The sequence below is a fragment of the Schistocerca serialis genome, chromosome 8 (genome assembly GCF_023864345.2).
Source record: "Schistocerca serialis cubense isolate TAMUIC-IGC-003099 chromosome 8, iqSchSeri2.2, whole genome shotgun sequence".
In the NCBI taxonomy this organism is placed as follows: Eukaryota; Metazoa; Arthropoda; class Insecta; order Orthoptera; family Acrididae; genus Schistocerca; species Schistocerca serialis.
The window spans coordinates 238,911,310-238,933,205 of record NC_064645.1 but is presented as its reverse complement, the minus strand read 5'-3'; the positions used below and the strand labels follow the sequence as shown (position 1 = coordinate 238,933,205).

The following is a 21,896-nucleotide window of genomic DNA, read 5'->3' as shown; positions in this document are numbered from 1 at the left end:
GACGAATTAGGATTATCCTGGTGGAGGGAATTTGCCATACTGTTCGTGGTTTGAACTGTAGGTTCTGATCCTACCACCCCCGTCACTGTCGGTTCGACACCGTTAGTTTCCACTGGTGAAATGTTCTGTTGAAAGCCTGAAAATGTGTATGAATATGGCCCTGTAAGACCAGTCATTTGTGTGCTTGATGTCGGTAAACTCAGTACCATCGGATTTACGGACATATTTGCTTGGTGAAAGGGAGTCGGTGACGAATCAGTATGGGAACTATACGGAGAGAATGCTGCGAGGTACGTAGCTCCGGCTATCGGTTCTGCCATCGCCGATCTGAAACCACCAGTCTGTGCAGCACCTCTACGTTTGCGCATAGTAAGTGCCCTACGAAGCTTGGATTGTGTGTTTTGTGTTGGCATTCTTAAGGGTGTCTGACTAGCAATCGGATTTGTTGGCAAAAAGAAACTTGGGACAAAGTCAGAAGGTATCGGGTAGGGAGACAGTACTGAGCCGTACGTAGCTCCAGCAATCGGCACTTTGTCTAGCACCTGTGGTGCTGCCGATTGAACTCCACCTGTTGGCACTGATAAAGTAGTCCACTGAGTGCCCGACAGTAGCTCTGCAGAGGGCTTCACCGGCTCCATCGTCTGGGCTGGCGACGACTTGGGAGGCTCAGTGGTTACCACCGTTGCACCAGAGTTCTCCGAGTCAGCAGAAGTCACCACACCCATCACATGAGATCCCACTCTTCCATCCAGAGATTCGTTGTCATCAGAACTGATACTTATAACCCTGGTGTCACGAGCAGCCGGTGCTGTTCCTTCACCTTTATTTGTTTCTGCTTCATCTTTGCACTTCGATTCTTGTTTCATATCAGAGGACTCCAACAATGGACAAGCTTCTGAATCAGTGGTCGCATCCTGAAACACCAAACAGTTACGTTAGATATATATTTCTACACAGACATAAGCAGTGCAGTAATAATTGATGAATGCAAGAGCTGAATCTGTGATGACTCAAGCCGAGACATTCTAGTGACGTCCAAACTCTAATAGAACTGAAAGAGTGAAAAAAAATAAATAAAAAAGCCACCAGCCCAGTTTAGAGCTACATGCGAGTCCTGAAACCGACAAATTCCTCCTGAGGATTCTGAATGTGAATCCTAAATAATGACTACATCGAATTCTACTCGCGGCGAAGGCTACATCGTGTACCATTGCAATTTCCACTATCTGTTGCAGTGGTGTATGGTTTGCAGAGAGTACGACTGCTGGTAAGCGTCCGTTTGGGCTCCGACCTTTAACTTTGGCTTCCCTCGAGATGGACGTGGGAGGAAGCAATGTATTTGTTTACTCTTCTAGGAACGTACGCTCTTTGAACAGTAAACCGCACCGTGACTAAGAACGGCTCTCTTGCAGCGTCTGCCAATGGAGTCGGCCGAGCATATCCATGATGCTTTCGCGCTTATAAAATGAACATGTGACAGACAGTGGTGCTCTTCTTTGGATCTTCTTTGTCCCCTGTATCAGACCTACTTGATACGGATTCGATACTATCTAGCAACGTTAAAGTATTGGTCTCAGTGTTGGCCGAACGAATGCTTTGGAAGGTGCTTCCTTTGTTTATGGACAGCATTTCCTGAGCGTTCCTCCGATGAACCTCATCCTGACACCTCATTCAGGATTAATTTTAGGCAGTCGTTCCACTTCAAATCGCTCTATAAGCACACTCTTGGACATTTTATGAAAGTAACTTCTTCCAGGTATTGTTCTGCAATTTTATAATCATACAATAAAGGGTGTTTGTTTCTATGTATCCACAATACGTTACATTTCTTTATATTGAGAATCAATTGCCAATCCTTGCACCAAGCGTCAATCCTCTGCAGGTCTTCCTGCATTTCGCTGCAATTTTCTAGCGTCGGGACCTGTCTGTAGACTACAGCATCATTCACGGAAACCCTCATGGAACTTCCGATGTTAATTACCAGGTAATTTATATACAACGTGGTTATAATTAAACTTTTGGTACTTGAGACAGTGTAGACGGACAACTATTAGGTGCGTTCGACAGCTAATGCAACCATTTCTTACCTGAAAGCTGGTTACTTTTATTCAGGATTCCAATACAACAGACTATTCCCCACTCTTTTGGCTATAAAACCCTAATTTTCAACATAATCTCCATTCCATGAGGCAGCCTTACGCAACTATCTTACTTGGAGGGCCTGTGTGGTACCACCCTACCAGTCGACGTCTGACCCCGACGTCTTACTGTATTAATAACTTCATCACTAAGCGAGGTGGCGCAGTGGTTATCAAAATGGACTCGCATTCGGGAAGACGACTGTTCAAACCCGCGGCCAGACGTCCTCATTTAGGTTTTCCGTGATTTCCCTAAATTGCTTCCGGCAAGTGCCAGGATGGTTCCTTTGCAAGGGCACGGCTATTTCCCTCCCCAACCTTCCCTATTCCGATGGGACCGATGACCCCACTGTTTGGTCCCCTCCATCAAATCAGCCAACCAACCTCTCCATCACCCACGTTCTGCTTCTCGCGGAGTCCATACTTTATTGGGCGAAACAGATGGAACTCGGAAAGTCTGACATCCGAGCTGTAGAGTGGATGAGGGAGAAATTCCAATAATGTTTTATGAGTTCCTCTCGCATTCGTAGACTTGTGTAAGGCATAACGTTGTCTTGGAGAGGAAATTCGTTTGCATTTTTGTGGCGACGAACAAGATAAAGTCTTTCCTCCATTTTGCTGAGGGTAGGTCAGTACACGTTATAGCTGATGATTGCATCTTGAGTCGGGACATCTAACACAACTCCTCCTTTAGAGTCCCAGATACGCTCTGTCGTTACCTTACCGGCTGAGGGTGTGTCATCCTCTGAGCAGAGGTGATGTGGCTCCCTCCATGGACTGCCGTTTATTTTCCGGTTCAAAGTGACAAATCTAAGTTTTATTCTTAGATTCTTTTTTGGCGGCGACGAACCCTGCGGGCAGCCACCTATCAGTACCCCAACTGGCGAACGAGTGTGTTACCACTACAGACAGAGACTTCCAGTTGGGCAGCAAAGTGTTTTATCGTGATCCATGCATCACCTCGAATGAAAATGTGGCCACGCTCCAACACTGCACGAGTCACAGCTGTGTGTGGATGCCGACACGCGGAAGATCAGACGATCTATGCCTCCCAACGACCTGCCGAGCTTTTCTTCACTCCCAGATCTCTTAGATAGTCTGCAAGGGTCTGAGTATTTGTAATGCTCTGATTTTCCGCCAACAGAAACTCAATGACAGGTCTCTGCTTGGAACGCACCTCCTTTAAAGACGCCATTTTGAAGGTCGCATATAGCGCCACTAACTATACGAACTTCATTGAGCTACGGGGGGCTGAAGATAGACAATTCCGTATTTTTCAACCAAAACTGGTCGAGAAAAAATGTGTTGCATTAATTATTGAACGCCCCTCGTCTACTACATCTACGTGATTACTCTGCTATTCACAATAAAGTGCCTGGCAGAGGGTTCAATGAACCACCTTCAAGCTGTCTCTCTACCGTTCCACTCTCGAACGGCACGCGGGAAAAACGATCACTTAAATTTATCTGTGCGAGCCCTGATTTCCTTTATTTTATCGTGATTATCATTTCTCCCGATTTAGGTGGGTGCCAAAAGAATGTTTTCGCAATCGGAGGAGAAAACTGGTGATTGAAATTTTATGACAAGATCCCGTCGCAACGAAAAACGCCTTTGTTTTAATGATTGCCACTCCAGTTCACGTATCATGTCTGTGAGACTATCTCCCCTATTTCGCTATAATACAAAACGAGCTGCCCTTCGTTGTACTTTTTCGATGTCATCCGTCAGTCCCACCTGATGCGGGATCCCACACCGCACAGCAGTACTCCAGAATAGGGCGGACAAGCGTGATTTAGGCAGTCTCTTTAGTAGACCTGTTGCACCTTCTAAGTGTTCTGCCACTGAATCGCAGTCTTTGGTTTGCTCTACCCACAATATTATATATGTGATCGTTCCAGTTTAGGTTATTTGTAATTGTAATCCGTAAGTATTTAGCTGCATTTACAGCCTTCAGATTTGTGTGACTTATCGCGTAATCGAAATTTAGTTGATTTCTTTTAGTACTCATGTGAATAACTTCACACTTTTCTTTACTCAGGGTCAATTGCCACTTCTCGCACCGTACAGATATCTTATCTAAATCATTTTGAAAGTCGTTTTGGTCATCTGATAACTTTACAAGACGGTAAATGACAGCATCATCTGCAAACAATGTAAGACGGCTACTGAGATTGTTTCCTATGGCGTTAATATAGGTCATGAACAATAGAGGGCCTATAACACTTCCTTAGGGAAATCGGGACATTACTTCTGTTTTACTCGATGACTTTCCGTCTATTACTACGAACTGTGACCTTTCTGAGAGGAAATCACAAATCAAGTCGCACGACTGAGGATATACTCCGTAGGTACGCAGTTTGGTTAGAAGACGCTTGTAAGGAACGGTGTCGAAAGCCTTCTGGAAATCTAAAAATATGGAATCAATTTGACATCCGCTATCTATAGCACTCATTACTTCATGAGTGTAAAGAGCTAGTTGTGTTTCACAAGAACAGTATTTTCTGAATCCGTGCTGACTGTGTCAATCTTTTTCTTCGAGGTACTTCATAATGTTCGAATACAGTTCATGTTCCAAAACCCTACTGCAAATCGACGTTAGTGATACAGGCCTGTAATTAAGTGTATTACTCCTACTTCCCTTTTGGGGTATTTGTGTTACTTGAGCAATTATCCAGTCTTTAGGTATGGATCTTTCTGTGAGCGAGTCGTTGTATATAATTGTTAAATATATTTTATCAGCATACTCAGAGGAATCTGACTGGTATACAATCTGGACCGGAGGCCTTGCCTTTATTAAGTGACTGAAGCTGCTTAGTTACACCGAGGATATCTACTAACTTTCTCATCTTGGCAGTTGTTCTTGATTGGAATTCGCCAATATTTACTGCGTCTTCTTTGCTGAAGGAGTTTCGGAAAACCGTGTTCAGCAATTCTGCTTTAGTGGCATTGTCATCAGTGACTTCACCGTTGTTATCGCGCAGTGAAGGTATCGATTGCGTCTTGCCACTGGTGTGCTTTATGTATGACCAGAATCTCTGAGTTGTCTGCCATATTTCGAGACAGAATTTCGTTGTGGAAATTATTAAAAGCATCTCGCACTGAAGTACGCACTATATTTCGAACTTCTGTAAAACTTTGCCAATCTTGGGGATTTTGCGTTCTTTTAAATCTGTCATGCTTTTTTCCGTATGTACGTTAAAGGTACCCAACTTTACAGGAATCATGTTCAGATTGTGCGCTTCGGGATTCGCGTTGTTTGGAGTGCGTCATAACTTACCGTTAGGCGTCAGTGCTGGTGCGACAACTTTGGAGGAACTCAGACCCCCAAGGACGAAGGACATGCAGCGTGAACGGCACACGTTGCTTTGATCTGCTTTGCCAAGATGTGATTCCTGCTATTCTGGGAAGACGTTTTGAGTCGTCTGTTTTTATGCACAAGGGTACTACTACTGACATTGCTAGTGAAGTCACTGTTACTCTGCAATAAGTTTGGAGAAAACAGAATCATTAACCGTCGTTCCAAACTGCGTGTCCACCAAGATCATTAGATTCGAACCAGTGTCACTTCTGGCTGTGGGGTTACCTGAAGGTAAGGATTTATCAATAGGATATTAACACATGTAGTCCAGTCACATGGCGATTCTCGTGAAAACTTCGTAGAAGTTTTTGACAATCTTTTTATATTTTCGAAGGCGCTGAATCCGAATTATTTAAGTCCAACCAAAATAGCTACACAGAAATGCGCATCTGCAACCAAGTCAGGAATTGGCCCAGTCCAACATATTATTGAGCGTCAGAATTCACTGCTTTGTCTCAGCAAGGTTCAGAACAGTCTCTCGCAGCCCACTTTAGGCACACAGTACGCCAGATTCCGTTGATTGCCTGGAAGCGTTTTTTGCTGACCCAGAGATTCTGGTGTAATAGTCGATCCGCACAAAAATAGTTTTTTTTTTAAATCAGATTCCAGGTGAGCAGATCGAGTTACTTTTCGTCTGGAACCAGCCGTAGCCTCTTCGCCTCCACAGAGATTAACTTTTTGTTAGTTTACTTTTTCGGCATGGTTCATGATCCTTAGTTTTGCCCTTCGAAAGAACAGCTATATGATTCCTTCTCTTACTTGGTTCAAGAACACCCTTCAGGCGCACTTCGGGCGTAAGTGACCACATTTTTCTCCCACAACCCAGTACACTGTAAAACAGAATGCACTACTCCCTTGAACTCATTATGTAAGAGTATTTTCTACATTTAAACCGAATTTATCGATCGCAAATGCAAATACATCGTAGGGGGAAAGCGTAAACAACAACCGGCGTAGGTGACCAACGCAAAGGACCGGCTTTCCGCCGTCAGGAGTAGAAGACACCTGTCTTCTCACGAGCAAAGTACCAACCACTGAAGTAACATCGTAACTGCTGGAGGATGGAATTCTGCAATGGGTATGTAACAAATTACGTTAAGGCCTCGGGGTTGTAGGTCTTGAGATAGCGCTATTTCGAAGCTGAGGACATGGACCAACGTCGACACGCTCTATATGCCATACTATTTGACGAAAATTTAGCTCATATCTAACATGCGGGAAATTTTTCCTTCTTTATTTTCATAAACAGTCAATTCTGCCGGGAAGTGCGTCGTTTCCGAGTTATACTATAAGCGAAAAAACAAGAAGTCCAGTTTCGTGGTTTGTAAATTTTTGACCCGTTTCCGGACCGACATTTTGGTTGGACTTTGAAAATTCGGATTCAGCATCATCGAAAATATGTAGAAATCTTGTTAAATTCCTCTGCGAAACTTGCAGCTATTTGGTGGTTAGGGCAACATTCGACTCCATTAACGGTGAAGATGAGTGTAGCGGGCGATAGCAGAGCAGTGTGTAGTGCTGTTCCAGGTTGTCGTAAATACATATGGTCTTCACATTTAGCATCGTTTGTAAACTGGAATGTGAACACAAAGTTTGATAGTCCTATGATCACTCGTTTTTCATGGGGATCCTCTGAAGTAGCGAAAGGCTAATTATAACCACCCTATAGATTATGAAAATGAATGGTCTTGTGAAAGTACCCTGTGACACTCGCGAACTAATTTTACGTCTGAGGTCACCTCTCAGTCCAGAATGATGTGTGTTCTGTTTAGCAAGAGCGGCAGATAGACATTTCAGATGACCCCTGAGGTCATCAAGAAAATTCCAACTCCGGCACTGAAAATGTTGAGCTTCAATGGACCATATTACAGAGCATCGCTAAACACGCCTCCGACATGAGCTGAACACGGTATTGTGAGGTATGGAAGAGACCAATCGTGATTTGACAACCGTGTTAGGAAGCTGTTACGAAAGCAAAGTGAGATTCACTGTCAATTTAAACGCAGGCAAAGCCTCACAGACAAATATCTAACGATACCAAAATTAACGTAAGAAGAGCCATGCGTCAAGTGTTCAACGAATGCGAAAGTAAAACTCCACAACATTGACAGAAAATCCTAAGTTGCTCCGATCTTGCGTTAAATTAGTAAACCGACCGAAGCCATCCGCATACACACACTGTGACCATAATGGTACTTAAATCTAGACTAACACAAAAAACGCCGAAATACGAAGCGTCCATTTTCAGAGCTGTTTCTCAGAGGAAGGTAACACCATAGTTCCTTCAAGCTGTCGTACTAACGACAAAGTGAGAGGTACCGAAATAAGTGACCATTGGATAGAACAGAAACGTGAAATCGCTTAAGCTAGGGAAGGCCACTGGACCTGACGGGATACCATTACGATTTTACACAGTTTGCTAAAGAACTTGTCCTTCCCAAGCAGCAGTGTACCACATATCCGTACAGGGGTGAAGCGTTCCTGACGATTGGAGAAAAAGAAGTTACTTCAGTTCTCAAGGAAGATTGCCAAGCAGAGAACAAAACTATAGGTCCCTATCTCTGACTTAGGTCTGTTGTGAAATTGCGGAACATGATTTGCGCTTTCACACAATTTTTTCTCTAGGAACCAAAATAGGTTACGAAAACAACTATCGTTTGTAACCCAACTCGCTTTGTTCTTCCACGGTACCCGGAACGCAGTAGATACAGGTTCCCTGGTGGCGGCTGCGTTGCTTGACTTGCAGGAGGCATTCGATACAGTCCCGAACTACCGTCAGATTAAGAAAATACGGGTGTATGGAGCATCAGACCAACAGTGTGATTGGCTTGAAGAATTTCTAGACAGAAAGGTCTTCCTGCTTTCCTTTGTCTTTCTATTCAGAACCGTATTCAGTAATCCTGTAATTGCCTTATGGTCACTGACTCCCCATCCTACGCTGATTAGGAAAGTTCGAGTCTGTGTCACGAACTTGTCTAAGACCTTGTCTAAGACCTTATCTTCACCAGTCTCTAACCGCCCAGGCTGATTTTCGGTTAAGGCACCTTGAACAATTTCGCATGATGCTCCGTCCCTACGATCCGTCATAATCACTTTAGTCTCGCAGTTTATACCTGAAAAGTTAAAATCTCCACCTAAAACTATAACGACAGAAATTTAAGCGGAAACATTCCAGTCGAAGTTTAAACTTTTATTGCGATTTACATCTGGTTTCAGCCACTTCTTGTCCCCCTAGTATAATGTGACTATACACCACTGCTCGTAAGAAAATCTAAAACTGTTAAGAGATTTGGGGGGGGGGGGGTGGAAGGACGAAAAGGTCCCAATAATTTTGGTATATACGACGAGGCAATACGAGAAACTGTCTTTCTAATGCTTGTCGAACTGATGTTTGTGACAGAGCATCTATTTGGAGGACTCAACCATCTGATGCGCCATTGAATTAAAATGTCTAGATTAACTGGTTTCATTCATGTCTTTGGCATAGTAGATGTGTGGCTGGACACCACCGACGTGATTGTAGGAATGGTAACGGGAAAGAGGGTCGAATAAACAGGTGTTGAACGCAAAAGGGAACCCCCAGGAATGCTGCGCGGAGTTCCTGGTAAGTTTCGACACAACGAATATGAATAATTAGTTTTGAAGTCTAGTTGGAATAGTGAAGGGGAGAAAGCACAAGTCTTTAACACACACAGTGGGCATGTGTCTGTGGAAAGTATGGATCTCGTAGGACAGAAGCGATTAACCCTCCATGGTACTACAGGGTGGCGCACGAAATGTGTTACCAATTGTTTCTTTCGCAATTTACGACGCACATTAGATATCCCGCTGGGATCTCTACAGCAGTACCAGCAGAGCTTGGAAAACAAATGAGTTACGAAATGACGTGTAATTCACGATACTGCCGTTAGGAGACTAGTAAGCAGCAATGGCTGACAATGGAAGACTGACGACATAGCAACGATCGGCAATTGTGTTACTTTTTCATCAAACGAAAAGCCTTGTTGTGACTCAGAGGCGTTTTCGACAACAGTTTAACACACGATGGGTCCCTTGCAAGAAGACTATACATAGGTTGTACGATAAATTTGTACAGGAAGGAACAATATTGAAACCGAAGCGACCTCGGCCTAAGCCTGTTTGTTCGCCGGAGAATATTGAAGCGGTACGAGTTGCTGTACAGAGAAGTCTCGGGAAATCGTGTAGAACGGCAACATTCATGTGGGTTTTTTAGGTTAGAGAATTCCCTCCCTAGGCCCGACAAGACGCCTCCTGAGACGCTGCAAGGTAGGAGTAGGCAAAATGCAACAGGGAATAACAATATTAATGTGCTAATAGTAAACTGCAGGAGCGTCTATAGAAAGGTCCCAGAACTGCTCTCATTAATAAACAGTCACAATGCCCATATAGTACTAGGGACAGAAAGTTGGCTGAAACCAGACGTAAACAGTAATGAAATCCTAAACTCAGATTGGTATGTATACCGCAGAGAGAGGCTGGGCAGTGAAGGGGGAGGCGTGTTTATAGCGATAAGAAGTGCAATAGTATCGAAGGAAATTGACGGAGATCCGAAATGTGAAATAATTTGGGTGAAGGTCACGGTTAAAGCAGGTTCAGACATGGTAATTTGATGTCTCTATAGGCCCCCTGGCTCAGCAGCTGTTGTGGCTGAGCATCTGAAGGATAATTTGGAAAATATTTCGAGTAGATTTCCCCACCATGTTATAGTTTTGGGTGGAGATTTTAATTTGCCGAACATAGACTGGGAGACTCAAACGTTCATAACGGGTGGCAGGGACAAAGAATCCAATGAAAATTTTTAAGTGCTTTATCTGAAAACTACCTTGAGCAGTTAAACAGAGAACCGACTCGTGGCGATAACATATTAGACGTTCTGGTGACTATTTGAAACAGTTAATGCAGAACAGGGAATCGGCGATCATAAAGCGGTTACTGCATCGATGATTTCAGCCGTAAATAGAAATATTAAAAAGGCAGGAAGATTTTTCTGTTTAGCAAAAGTGACAAAAAGCAGATTACAGAGTACCTGACGGCTCAACACAAAAGTTTTGTCTCAACTACAGATAGTGTTGAGGATCAGTGGAAAAAGTTCAAAACCATCGTACAATATGCGTTAGATGAGTATGTATCAATCAAGGTCGTAAGAGATGGAAAAGAGCCACCGTGGTACAACAACCCAGTTAGAAAACTGCTGCGGAAGCAAAGGGAACTTCACAGCAAAACAAACATAGCCAAAGCCTTGCAGACAACAAAAATTACGCAAAGCGAAATGTAGTGTGAGGAGGGCTATGCGAGAGGCGTTCAATGAATTCGAAAGTAAAGTTCTATGTACTGACTTGGCAGAAAATCCTAAGAAATTTTGGTCTTATGTCAAAGCGGTAGGTGGATCAAAACAAAATGTCCAGACACTCTGTGACCAAAGTGGTAATGAAACAGAGAATGACAGACTAAATGCCGAAATGCTAAATGTCTTTTTCCAAAGCTGTTTCACAGAGGAAGACTGCTCTGTAGTTCCTTCTCTGGATTGTCGCACAGATGACAAAATGGTAGATATCGAAATAGACGACAGAGGGATAGAGAAACAAAATCGTTCAAGAGAGGAAAGGCTGCTGGACTGATGGGATACCAGTTCCATTTTACACAGAGTACGCGAAGGAACTTGCCCCCCTTCTTGCAGCGGTGTACCGTAGGTCTCTAGAAGAGCGTAGGGTTCCAAAGGATTGGAAAAGGGCACAGGTTATCCCCGTTTTCAAGGAAGGACGTCGAACAGATGTGCAGAACTATAGACCTATATCTGTAACGTCGATCAGTTGTAGAATTTTGGAACACGTATTATGTTCGAGTATAATGACTTTTCTGGAGACTAGAAATCTACTCTCTAGGAATCAGCATGGGTTTCGAAAAAGACTCGTGTGAAACCCAGCTCGCGCTATTCGTCCACGAGACTCAGAGGGCCATAGACACGGGTTCCCAGGTAGATGCCGTGTTTCTTGACTTCCGCAAGGCGTTCGATAGAGTTCCCCACAGTCGTTTAATGAACAAAGTAAGAGCAGATGGACTATCAGAGCAATTGTGTGATTGGATTGAAGAGTTCCTAGATAAGAGAACGCAGCATTTCATTCTCAATGGAGAGAAGTCTTCCGAAGTAAGAGTGATTTCAGGTGTGCCGCAGGGGAGTGTAATAGGACCGTTGCTATTCACAATCCTAAGGAAATGCAGTCCGAAAACAAAGGAAGTAGGTTACAGTACGCTTGTTCGCCCACTGCTTGAATACTGTTCAGCAGTGTGGGATCCGTACCAGATAGTGTTGATAGAAGAGAGAGAGAAGATCCAACGGAGAGCAGCGCGCTTCGTTACAGGATCATTTAGTAATCGCGAAAGCATTACGGAGATGATAGATAAACTCCAGTGGAAGACTCTGCATGAGAGACGCTCAGTAGCTCGGTACGGGCTTTTGTTAAAGTTTCGAGAACATACCTTCACCGAAGAGTCAAGCAGTATATTGCTCCCTCCTACGTGTATCTCGCGAAGAGACCATGAGGATAAAATCAGAGAGATTAGAGCCCGCACAGAACATACCGACAATCCTCCTATCCACGAACAATACGAGACTGGAATAGAAGGGAGAACCGATAGAGGTACTCAAGGTACCTTCCGCCACACACCGTCAGGTGGCTTGCGGAGTATGGATGTGGATGTAGATGCAACTGGGAATATCCAGACGCTCCGTTCAACGCATTCTTAAAAGTGACCTCCATATGTACCCATACAAGATAACCTGTGCACAGAAGCTCACTGAAGAACACAAGCAGCAGAGACTGTTTGCTCAGTGGGCGGAGGATAGGGAAGATACTCTCAACAACGTTTGGTTTTCAGTCGAGGCGCATTTTCATTTAGACGGTGTGGTTAACAAACAAAATGTAAGCTTTTGGGCCACTGAAAACCCACAAGTGCTTCATTAACGACAACATTATTCTCCGAGGATTACAGCGTGGGCAGCAATTTCCAGTCACGGACTTATTGGACACTTTTTCTTTGAAGAAACTGTGAACAGCGAGCGTTATTTAAGCATGCTTCGCAATAGCTTCATTCCACAGCTTCTTGTTACTGCCTTGCCCTTCAACACGCAGTGGTTTACGCAGGATGGATCAAGGTCACATACTGCAAACACCGTGTTGGAGTTTTTACACGAGCATTTCGACATGCGGATCATTTCACTCAGGTTTCCAGGTCGCTTAAATGACGCACAAAATTGGCCCCACAATAGTCCAGACCTCAATCCATGTGACTTTTTTCTTTAGGGGTACCTAAAGTAAAATTTTCCCGAAACGTCCACGTGATTTAATGGAGCTCAGAAGACTTATTCTTCAAGCTTGCAGTGAAATTACGGAAGACATGTGCTGTACGGTAATCACTAACTTCAGTGTTCGTTTAAAGGAAGTTAGGAACGAAATGGACATATTCAGCATGTGTTGAGTTAGAACAAATCTCCATGGACGGCTCTTCATTGTAATATATGTTCCTTTCAGATTTTATAGACAATAAAGTTTATATTCAGAAATAAAATGGTAACACATTTCGTGGGCCACCGTGTATTTACGTGGCGTTTGGGATAGTAATGTGGAGTATTTGGGTCCAGCAGTGACAAGTTTTCAGGCGGGGATATTGCGTTTTAATCAGTAGGTAGATGTCGTGCTCCGAGTAAGTTATGGTTACTGCATGATCTTAGGACTGGACTTTCTGACAGCACAGCATGCCAAAATTTACCTTAGCTTAACTTAGGGGGACGTTCCAGCTAGAGGAGACGGCCACCAGTGAAATACGAACATGAAGTGCAACAATCTAAAGATGTAAACCACTGAAACGGCAGTCAATACAAATAATGAATAATTCGTACTTCATTATGCAACAAGGTACCTGGAAGTTGATCTGAGTAAATGTGGGTCCGGAACGGCCTGTTAATGCATTGCGCTTGGTAGAACCACTGGCAGAAAATTGTGTATTAAATTTATCACGTAGCTTCCTAAGGAGAAGGGAACACAGCTCACCAAGAGAATCTTGGAAGCTAATTTGTAAGTTATTGGTGATGTGGGTAGGGACAGACTCAGTGTGCACCAGAGTAAAGTGCATGTTACCCATACAACAGCATTGCTTAGGGAATAGGGTATTTATTTTTTATGTATGGCTTTCAAAAATAATTGTAACGCAGCGTCGTTACGATAAGTGATTCGCTGCCACATCTTAGACCTTACCGTATACCACAATGTACGTAACCCATATTAGAGCAACAGCTCGCGGATGGAGTAATAGAGGGAAGCACAGTCTGGGTGCAACCGTTGCTATTTTACTGAGAAGGACATGAGATGGGACCAAAAGATGTGGATTCCGTTGTGACAGACCATTTAAGTAGCAAAACCATAACCGATGCATAATTAAAGCCAAAATTCCTGAAACTACTGACGATTTGGCGTAGAGTACTTCTCTGCCTCCACCTTGAGTGGATACTATCAGTTACAGGTACATCCGGAGAACAAGTCAGGAAACAGTTCTCGGTCCCTTGGGGCCATTTTCAATATTGTAAAACGCAGTCATGGTTGAAAACATTGTCGCAACGTTTCACCATTTGCTGGGTGGAGTGCTGAGGGCATTGAAACCTCACCAGTGCACGATGAACCTGGATGATGCGCAATTTTTGGAAAGGATATGGGAGAGCACATACAGCGTTTGCGAAACATTTTCGGAAGACTGAGCAGCAAATTTACCATTAAACACGGAAAAATGTCGCTTTGCGTTAGAATAAGTTAAGTTTTTATATGTTAAGACAGATCCGAGGTTGATACAGGCAGTGTAGGAATTTATGGTTCCTAGTAATATTAAGGCATTACAATCTTTTGTGTGTTTAGACAATTATAGAGAATTCATAAAAAGGTTTGCAGATTTACTGGAACCACTTAAACGACTATTAAAAAAAAAGGGGTTGAAGTTCGAATGGACAAAGCAATTCTGTCATGTACCCACAGTTAAAGAAAGAATTGACATTAAGCACAGCACTAATTTTTCCAAACTACGACAAAGAGTATCTTATCAAATGACACTTCCAATCAGGTTATAGGAGGCGTTCTCAGGTATGTGGAGCAGCATTCGGTAGCGTATGCTTCTAGGCAGTTTAACAGAACAGAGAGGAGCTATTCGACAACGGGAAGGGACATGTATAATGTGATATACGGTACTAAATATTTCAGGTTTTATTTGCATGGATAGAGTTTGAAGTGGTAACAGAAAATGCAACCCTTAAATGGTTGTTCGGGCTTAAGGACCCCTCTAGTACGCTGGCTAGATAGGCATTGAGGTTAAGTGAATTCGGGTACGAAGTTACACACAATGCTGGTAAGACACACAAACCCAGATAGTTGAAGCCAAAAAGTGACAGGGCCCGACACAGGATCACAACACTGCATAATGGCCAGGAGTGCAACAGGCAGACTTGGAATGCAAACAGTGAGTCACACTATGTGGGACGGGTTATTGTGTAATATTGCGAGGTTGGGACTGCAGGTAGTAGTACCAAGCAAGCTGAAAGAGGAAGTGCTGAAAGAAGTGCATTATCAAGTGTTGTGTTCTGACAAGAGTTGCAGAACAACGAATAGGCGAGTACCGGAGCACTGCTGGTGAAAGTGTAGGAAAAAAAATATGGATCGGTATGTAAGCGGTTACCAGAGGCAACCGAGCTTTTTAAAATGATTCAGCTGAACGATTTTAGGCCGTTCAATAATACTCCAGCTAGGAATCTCTGTTAATGATTATTTATCATTTTTCTAGATATGTGCAAATGACAGGTATCTCTAAACAAAAGGCAGCAACAATAGCACAAGCTTTGGTAAACAGGTGGGTGTTCAAATCTGAGATCCAGAAACTATGATCACTGATCAAGGGACAAACTTTTTCCGATTTGTTGAAGCAGCTACGTAAGTTGCTAGAGATTAAGAAGCTAAGGACGAGGCTATTGCAACCTCAGGCTAACTGTAGGACAGGGTGCACATCGCACAGTCGGAAAAGGATGTTTACCTATCATGTGGACGTACACCGTAATGATTGGGACGTGTATTCATCTTCCATCGTGAGCGTATGAAGTTTGAAAGTCCATTCAATGACAGGGTTTAACACTATATGAGGTATTTTACAGAAGGTGCACGCCATCATTATTTGATAAAATAAGGCCAAAAGCTGACAGGGACGGGGAGTCCGTTAATGAACTTCTTAAGAACGTGACGAAAATGTGAAAATTCAGGGAGCAGATACCAGAGCTCTGGAATGTGAAAGGCGGTTGGGGAATCGTGTGGGCAAATTAAAACAGTATAAAATCGGTCAGTGGGTAATGTTACCAAACCAGTACTATCCAAAGGGTAAGACCAAGAAATCTGTAACTCGTTAGCAAATGCTGATCGGGTAGTTGAGCAAAGTTCGCCGACAAACGCAAGCTTCAGTAACTGACTCTTACAACTATAGTATTTGCGGGGCGCCTGAAGTCGTTTAGAGATGCTTCAGATGAGCTGGTGCATGTGTCGTCCGTTGAGGGTAGGAATATGGGTAGTAGGAAGAAGTACGGAAACTTTGCATGACATGTACAAGAGATCGTGTACGTATTAAGATGAAGGAAGTAGTAGGGAATAGTTTATGTTTGGGTTACACTGTACGTGCTATTTAGAGACATAGGTGAACATCAGAACAGCAGCGATTGAGCGTAGGGGGAAGAAACTGTTCATGGTAGATGTAGGAAAATACTTTTACGTTCATTTGTTAGAAGATTAGGTATTTTAGGGTTGAGTTTTCTTTGATATTTTTGTGTAACGGCAGGCTTCTTGAAGGGGAGAAGGAATTGGTGAGAGTTCCCTGTTTCCACATTGCCACTGGTCGAAGTAGAAGATGAAGATCCTTATCTCAGCAATGTTGCACCTCTTCACCAGGAGTGGAGTGGGGACACTGCGGGTACTACCATTGGAACTTAGAGTACTTTTTAAAAGGTCAGAAGATGCTGTACTCTTAAATAATCGTTGGACACTGAAGCTGATAAATTTGGGAAAATTCATCCAAATAAGGACAAAGGAGGTACTGTTGATCGCAGATAATGGTAGTTACGCGGTGACGTCACTAACCGAACTAACATTGTCAGAGGGAAAGGGTTAATATTTTCCAGACCCAGGTGAAGCAAATGGATATCACCACGTGCGAGATGATGATGTACTTAGGTCAAATGGATGAGGATAGACACTTTACTTATTGGAGCCGAGACACCATTTTCAGCAAGCAGGTTTGCGCTGCATGGTTTCTGTGAACACTACCAAAACGGTATTAGCGAACTGCTACGAGTAAGATAAATTTCAGGAGCTGAAATTTCTGATCTTCACCTGAGTGGAACACTTTAATATGACGGACAGTGATAGAACAGGTCAGACATTTCACCTGTCAACCTGTGTTACTGTAGAATCGAAGTTTAACATTAAGGAGCCACAGCTGTACTGGCAGGCGAAGCCACTAGCGATCGCTCCAGTGAAAAATGTTATCTGCATGAAAGAAACGTTTAATCCTGACCCAATCCTGTCCTTAAATTGACTGACAGACTATCAAGACAGGCCATTTTGAGTACAGCAAATCTTTTCAGATGTTCAGTACTGTCTTGAGCAGCAGTACACGAAGACCATAAGCATCACAACTACAGCCGCTATGTTAATGTTGACTTTTGGGCAGCTACCGTCTATGTATGTCGATGCCTGTGCACGGTTGAAATTATCGAACACCTCAGATACCGCTGGACCAGTTAATCGTTCTTACATGAGAAGGTACGATAAGCGCAAAAGCTAGATGTAGTGATAAGAGTTATACTGTAGGAAGTAACTAATTGTGATTCGAAGGACTAGAGATTTGGATAGTGTTGAAACGAAAGCTGTTGCTTACCGTACAAGATACCTTGAGGGTCCGTTAAGGGGACTTCATGTAAATAGTTGTTTAAAGTTTTCGAGGGATTGAAGGTTGAGAGAGAGGTCAAACGGAAACGGAAGTTGTACACTGAGGAGACAAAAGTCATGGGGTACCTCTTAAAGTAGTGTCAGACCTTTGCCAGGCATAGCGCAGCAACTCTACGTGGCACGAGGGTAACAAGTCGTTGGTAGACCCCTAAAGAAATATTGAGCCATGCTGCCTCTATAACCGCCCGTAATTACGAAAGTGGTGCCGCTGCAGAATATATGGGTGGCCACATCATTCGCTCCAATTGTTCATAATGTTCTTCAAACCAATCGCGATTAGTTGTTGCCCAGTGACAGGTCGCATTGTCATCCACATAAATGAAGTCCATGAATGGCTGCAAACAGTCTCCAAGTAGCCGAACATAATCATTTCCATTCAATGATCTGTTCATTTGGAACAGAGGACCCAATCCATTCCATATGAACACAGCTCACACAAAGAGCCACCACCAGCGTCCACAGGGCCTTTCTGACAACTTGTTTCCATGGCTTCGTGGGGTCTGCGCCACACTAACCCTGCCATCAGCTCTTACCAACTGAAATCAGGTGTCATCTGATCACGTCGCGATTTTCCAGACGTCTAGTGTCCAACCAACACGGGCATGAGCTCAAGAGAGGGTTGCAGGCGGTGTCGTGCTGTTAGCAAATGGGCGCGAGTCGCTCGTCTGATTCCATAGCCCATCAACGCCGTATTTCACCGCGCTGTCCAAAGGGATACCATCGTCGTACGTTCCTCATTGATTGCTGCGGTTATTTCACGCACGGTTGCTTGTCTGTTAGCACTAACAACTCTCCGAAAATGCCGCTGCTCTAGACCGTTAAGTGAAGAAATTTTGTATTCTCGGTACTCTCTCGACAATGTCGACCTCTGAACATTGAAATTCTTATTGATTTACGAAGTATTATGTCCCATGCTTGTAACCCGAACTACCATTCTGCGTTCGAAGTCGCAACTTCCATCTTGCGACGATAATCATGGTTGAAGCTCACGATGTGCAACATCGAGCGACTTTAAATAGCCAGTGTTTCGTGACTGTATAGTCACTGTGTGACTGCGAAGTGGGAGATCCGCGTTCAAATTTCCCTCGTACCCACACACTATTTTTTCACGAAATTACGGCCTGTCCCTCCGGTCATTGATGCGTCTGTTCGCTGTATTCAGATTCCTGTGTGTTGTGGTGTAACGTCCGTTCGCAACAGCGAGATGTTAGGAAGGGTCATCTAAACGTACTTACCTCCTATTCGTTTTATTCAAGTACAACATGTTACGACTCTTGTGTTCCGGCTTGGAAGTTTTGACCGTTCCCTTTGTTGTAACGTAGTTCTTGCCCCTTTCTCCATAGGTTTCGTTTATGTGAAAGATCTTTGCGACTTCTCGGATGCTCTCGCTATTCATCACATTTACTTGCTACGGTGGGATATTCTTACCACATGACTCATACTCTAGAGGCAATGTATAATATCGCAATTGCCAAGAGTGGAGAACATCAACTATCATCGCTGAGGCCGGAATAAGATCATGCAAGAATGGGACCAACGACTGAAGAGAGTCGTTCAACATGACAGAAATGCCACCCTTCCGCAAATTGCTGCATATTTCAATGCTGAGCCATGAACAAGTGTCAGCATGCGAACCATTGAACGAAACCTCAACGATATGGGCTTTCGGACGCGAAGGCCCACTCTTATACCCTTGATGACTGCACGACACAAAGCTTTGCGCCTCGCCTGGGTCCATCAACACAGACATTGGACTGTTGATGACCGGAAACATGTTGCCTGGTCGAATGAATCTCGTTTCAAATTGTGTCGAGCGAATGGACTGTACGGGTATGGAGACGACCTCATGAATCCATAGATCTTTTATCTCAAGATGGTGGAGGCTCCGTAATGGTGTGGGTCGTGTGCAGCTGGAGTGATATGGGACCCCTGATACGTCTAGATACGACTGACGGGTGACACGCACATAACCATCCTGTCTCATAACCTGCATCCATGCATGTCCATTGTGCCTTCCTGCGGACTTTAGCAATTCCAGCAGGACAATGCGACACCCCACAAGTCGTCAACAACAACAACAACAACAACAACAACAACAACAGAGTGACTCCAGGAACACTCTTCTGAGTTTAAACACTCCCACTGAGCACCAATGTCTGTCCCGGGGACTTCGCGATACAATGGAGAGCGATAAATCAGGTGCCACAGTAGCACCGAAATTCTGCCTTTGAGGACAGCAGTTCACGGCCAGCGCCCTCCGCATCGGAGCGATCTCGTAACCTAGTAGCCGCGCGCGCCTAAGAGAAATCAGGAGACGTACACATCGCTGAAACTGCTCACTCACGGACGCTTAGTGTTAGCTCAAGCGCGCGCTACTGAGTGAGATAAGCAGTGTCAGTAAACCAGGGCACTCACGTCGAGCGGCCATCCCAACACAGCGGCATTCCGACGTCATCGGCATCACCGGTGGACCGTCTACCAGCAAAGGGCGAATCCAGGGACGTTACAGCACTTCGCCGCCATTGTAGTCCAAGATGAATAAAGTGTGTTTTATCTTGCAGTGAAGTTTTCCTAGTCACCCCTGGAAAGCACCATCGCATGAACTGCCAGTTTACCACCTGTACGCCGTGACGGCTTAACTCGATTCTGGTCGCTGTGTAACCATAGATATGTTAATCTTTAAATGATTTATTAATTATGGATATGGAGGCATCTTTGTAATTTATAAATGACTTACTTTTGTAAGTACATTACTTTGAACAGATAAACGATGGATCTTATTTATTTTATTGTAAGTGACAATGATCAGTCTATTGGAAGTAAAAGTAGAGCAGTGAAAATCAAGCTATTGGATTGAACGGTTGGCTTGGCGTCCTGTGTTGTGATGTGCGCAGCGGTAGCGGGAAGACAGACAGTGGCGAGCTCTTGAAGTGTTAAGAAGGGCTGTGAATGTGAAACTGTGGTGCCAAACGGTACATCGAAGCGGTATGAGAGTGGTTTGATATTAACTGTGATCATTTAAACTTTTTATAAATTAAGCCTTTTGCATTTGCCGCTCTGTTTTCCACTTACTGACGTCAGTTTTGCTGAAGGAAAGTTCACAATCCAAGTAATAATTTTCAATGAATTAATTACGTAGAAGTCTTTAAGATTGCTGCTTGAAAGTGGCATTAAAATCATTATTGCTTCCTTTCATCTTGCATTGTTAAATATGAATCACAGTTAAAAGGAATGCTTATTTAATTCACAGTAAATTTCAGAATTACTCAAAATGAAATTAGCTTCTTCAGAGCTCTGCGACCATACGAACCTATACACTTTTATTTCTGAAGTTTTAAGTAAGTTTATTCACCATCATCTGTGCCTATAACAAGAATATGTTCAACTGACAAATGTAATCACGATATCAAAACGATACCGGAGCTAAGTAGTATTACACGGTATTTTTCAGTAGTGGATGAAATATACGATCGAACCCTTATCTACTGGTTACTTCGGATCCAGTAGTCTATTGCCTCAATTGTTCAGTGACTAATCACTACCTGCGAACACTGTTTGCTTTAGCGAAAACATTGATAACATCCTTATTTCCCAAAGTAAACACAATCCAAACACTACATTCAGTGATAAAGGCTGTTACGTTCGCCGAAAACTTTGGCGAACGCAAAAGTTGCGATCTGTTTTCGAGCCACGGTCGCGCGCCACGGGCGCGTACTGGACAGGTGCAGCATCAAATTTCTCATGTATCGGCCGGTTACGCTGAACAATAACTTTCGTAAATCAGTGTAAGTGTTTTGACAGCACTTCGCGCATTTAAATGCTCGTAGCTCCTGCAACAAACAGTAAGGCCTACTGGTCACTAAGTGTCAGTCTCCTAGTGACAAGTAAGAAACTTGGTAAGATAGTTTGCAACATAAAAACACCAATTTTACGTAAAATTGTGACGGTTCGGATACAAGGTGCACGTGAGCGAAATATTTTCGCATTCGGAGGAGAAAGCTGGTGACTGGATAGATCAACTAACCACAGAAAGTCTCTTTAGAAGATTCGTTGGAACATTCAAGTCTTCTACCAGTAAGACATCAGTTCACCGCCTCCACTATATTTTGAGTGTGATTGTTTGAATTTAATGTATTTGAATTTAAGTTATTTGTTAATGTAATCCGTTGATATTGAATTGAATCGACAGACTTAAAAGTTTTGATTTTTATTATACAACAAGAATTCAACGAATTTTTAGCACTCGTGTGGTGTAGCTCGCCTTCTGTAGTTGATTGTCAACTGCCACTCTACGGATACCTTGTTTAAGTAATTTTTCAGTTCGTTTTGACATGATGATTTTAACAGATGGTAAAT

General features: G+C 43.5%; 1 protein-coding gene across 1 annotated transcript in view; it reads right to left on the bottom strand.

The window, feature by feature from the left end:
- LOC126416949 (mucin-5AC-like) overlaps positions 1–21,896 on the bottom strand; it is a 58,434-nt gene that overhangs the window by 1,528 nt on the left and 35,010 nt on the right. The window contains exon 4 of the mRNA XM_050084829.1: positions 511–914. Coding sequence (XP_049940786.1) covers positions 511–914 — 404 coding nt within the window. The remainder of the gene's footprint in view (positions 1–510; positions 915–21,896) is intronic.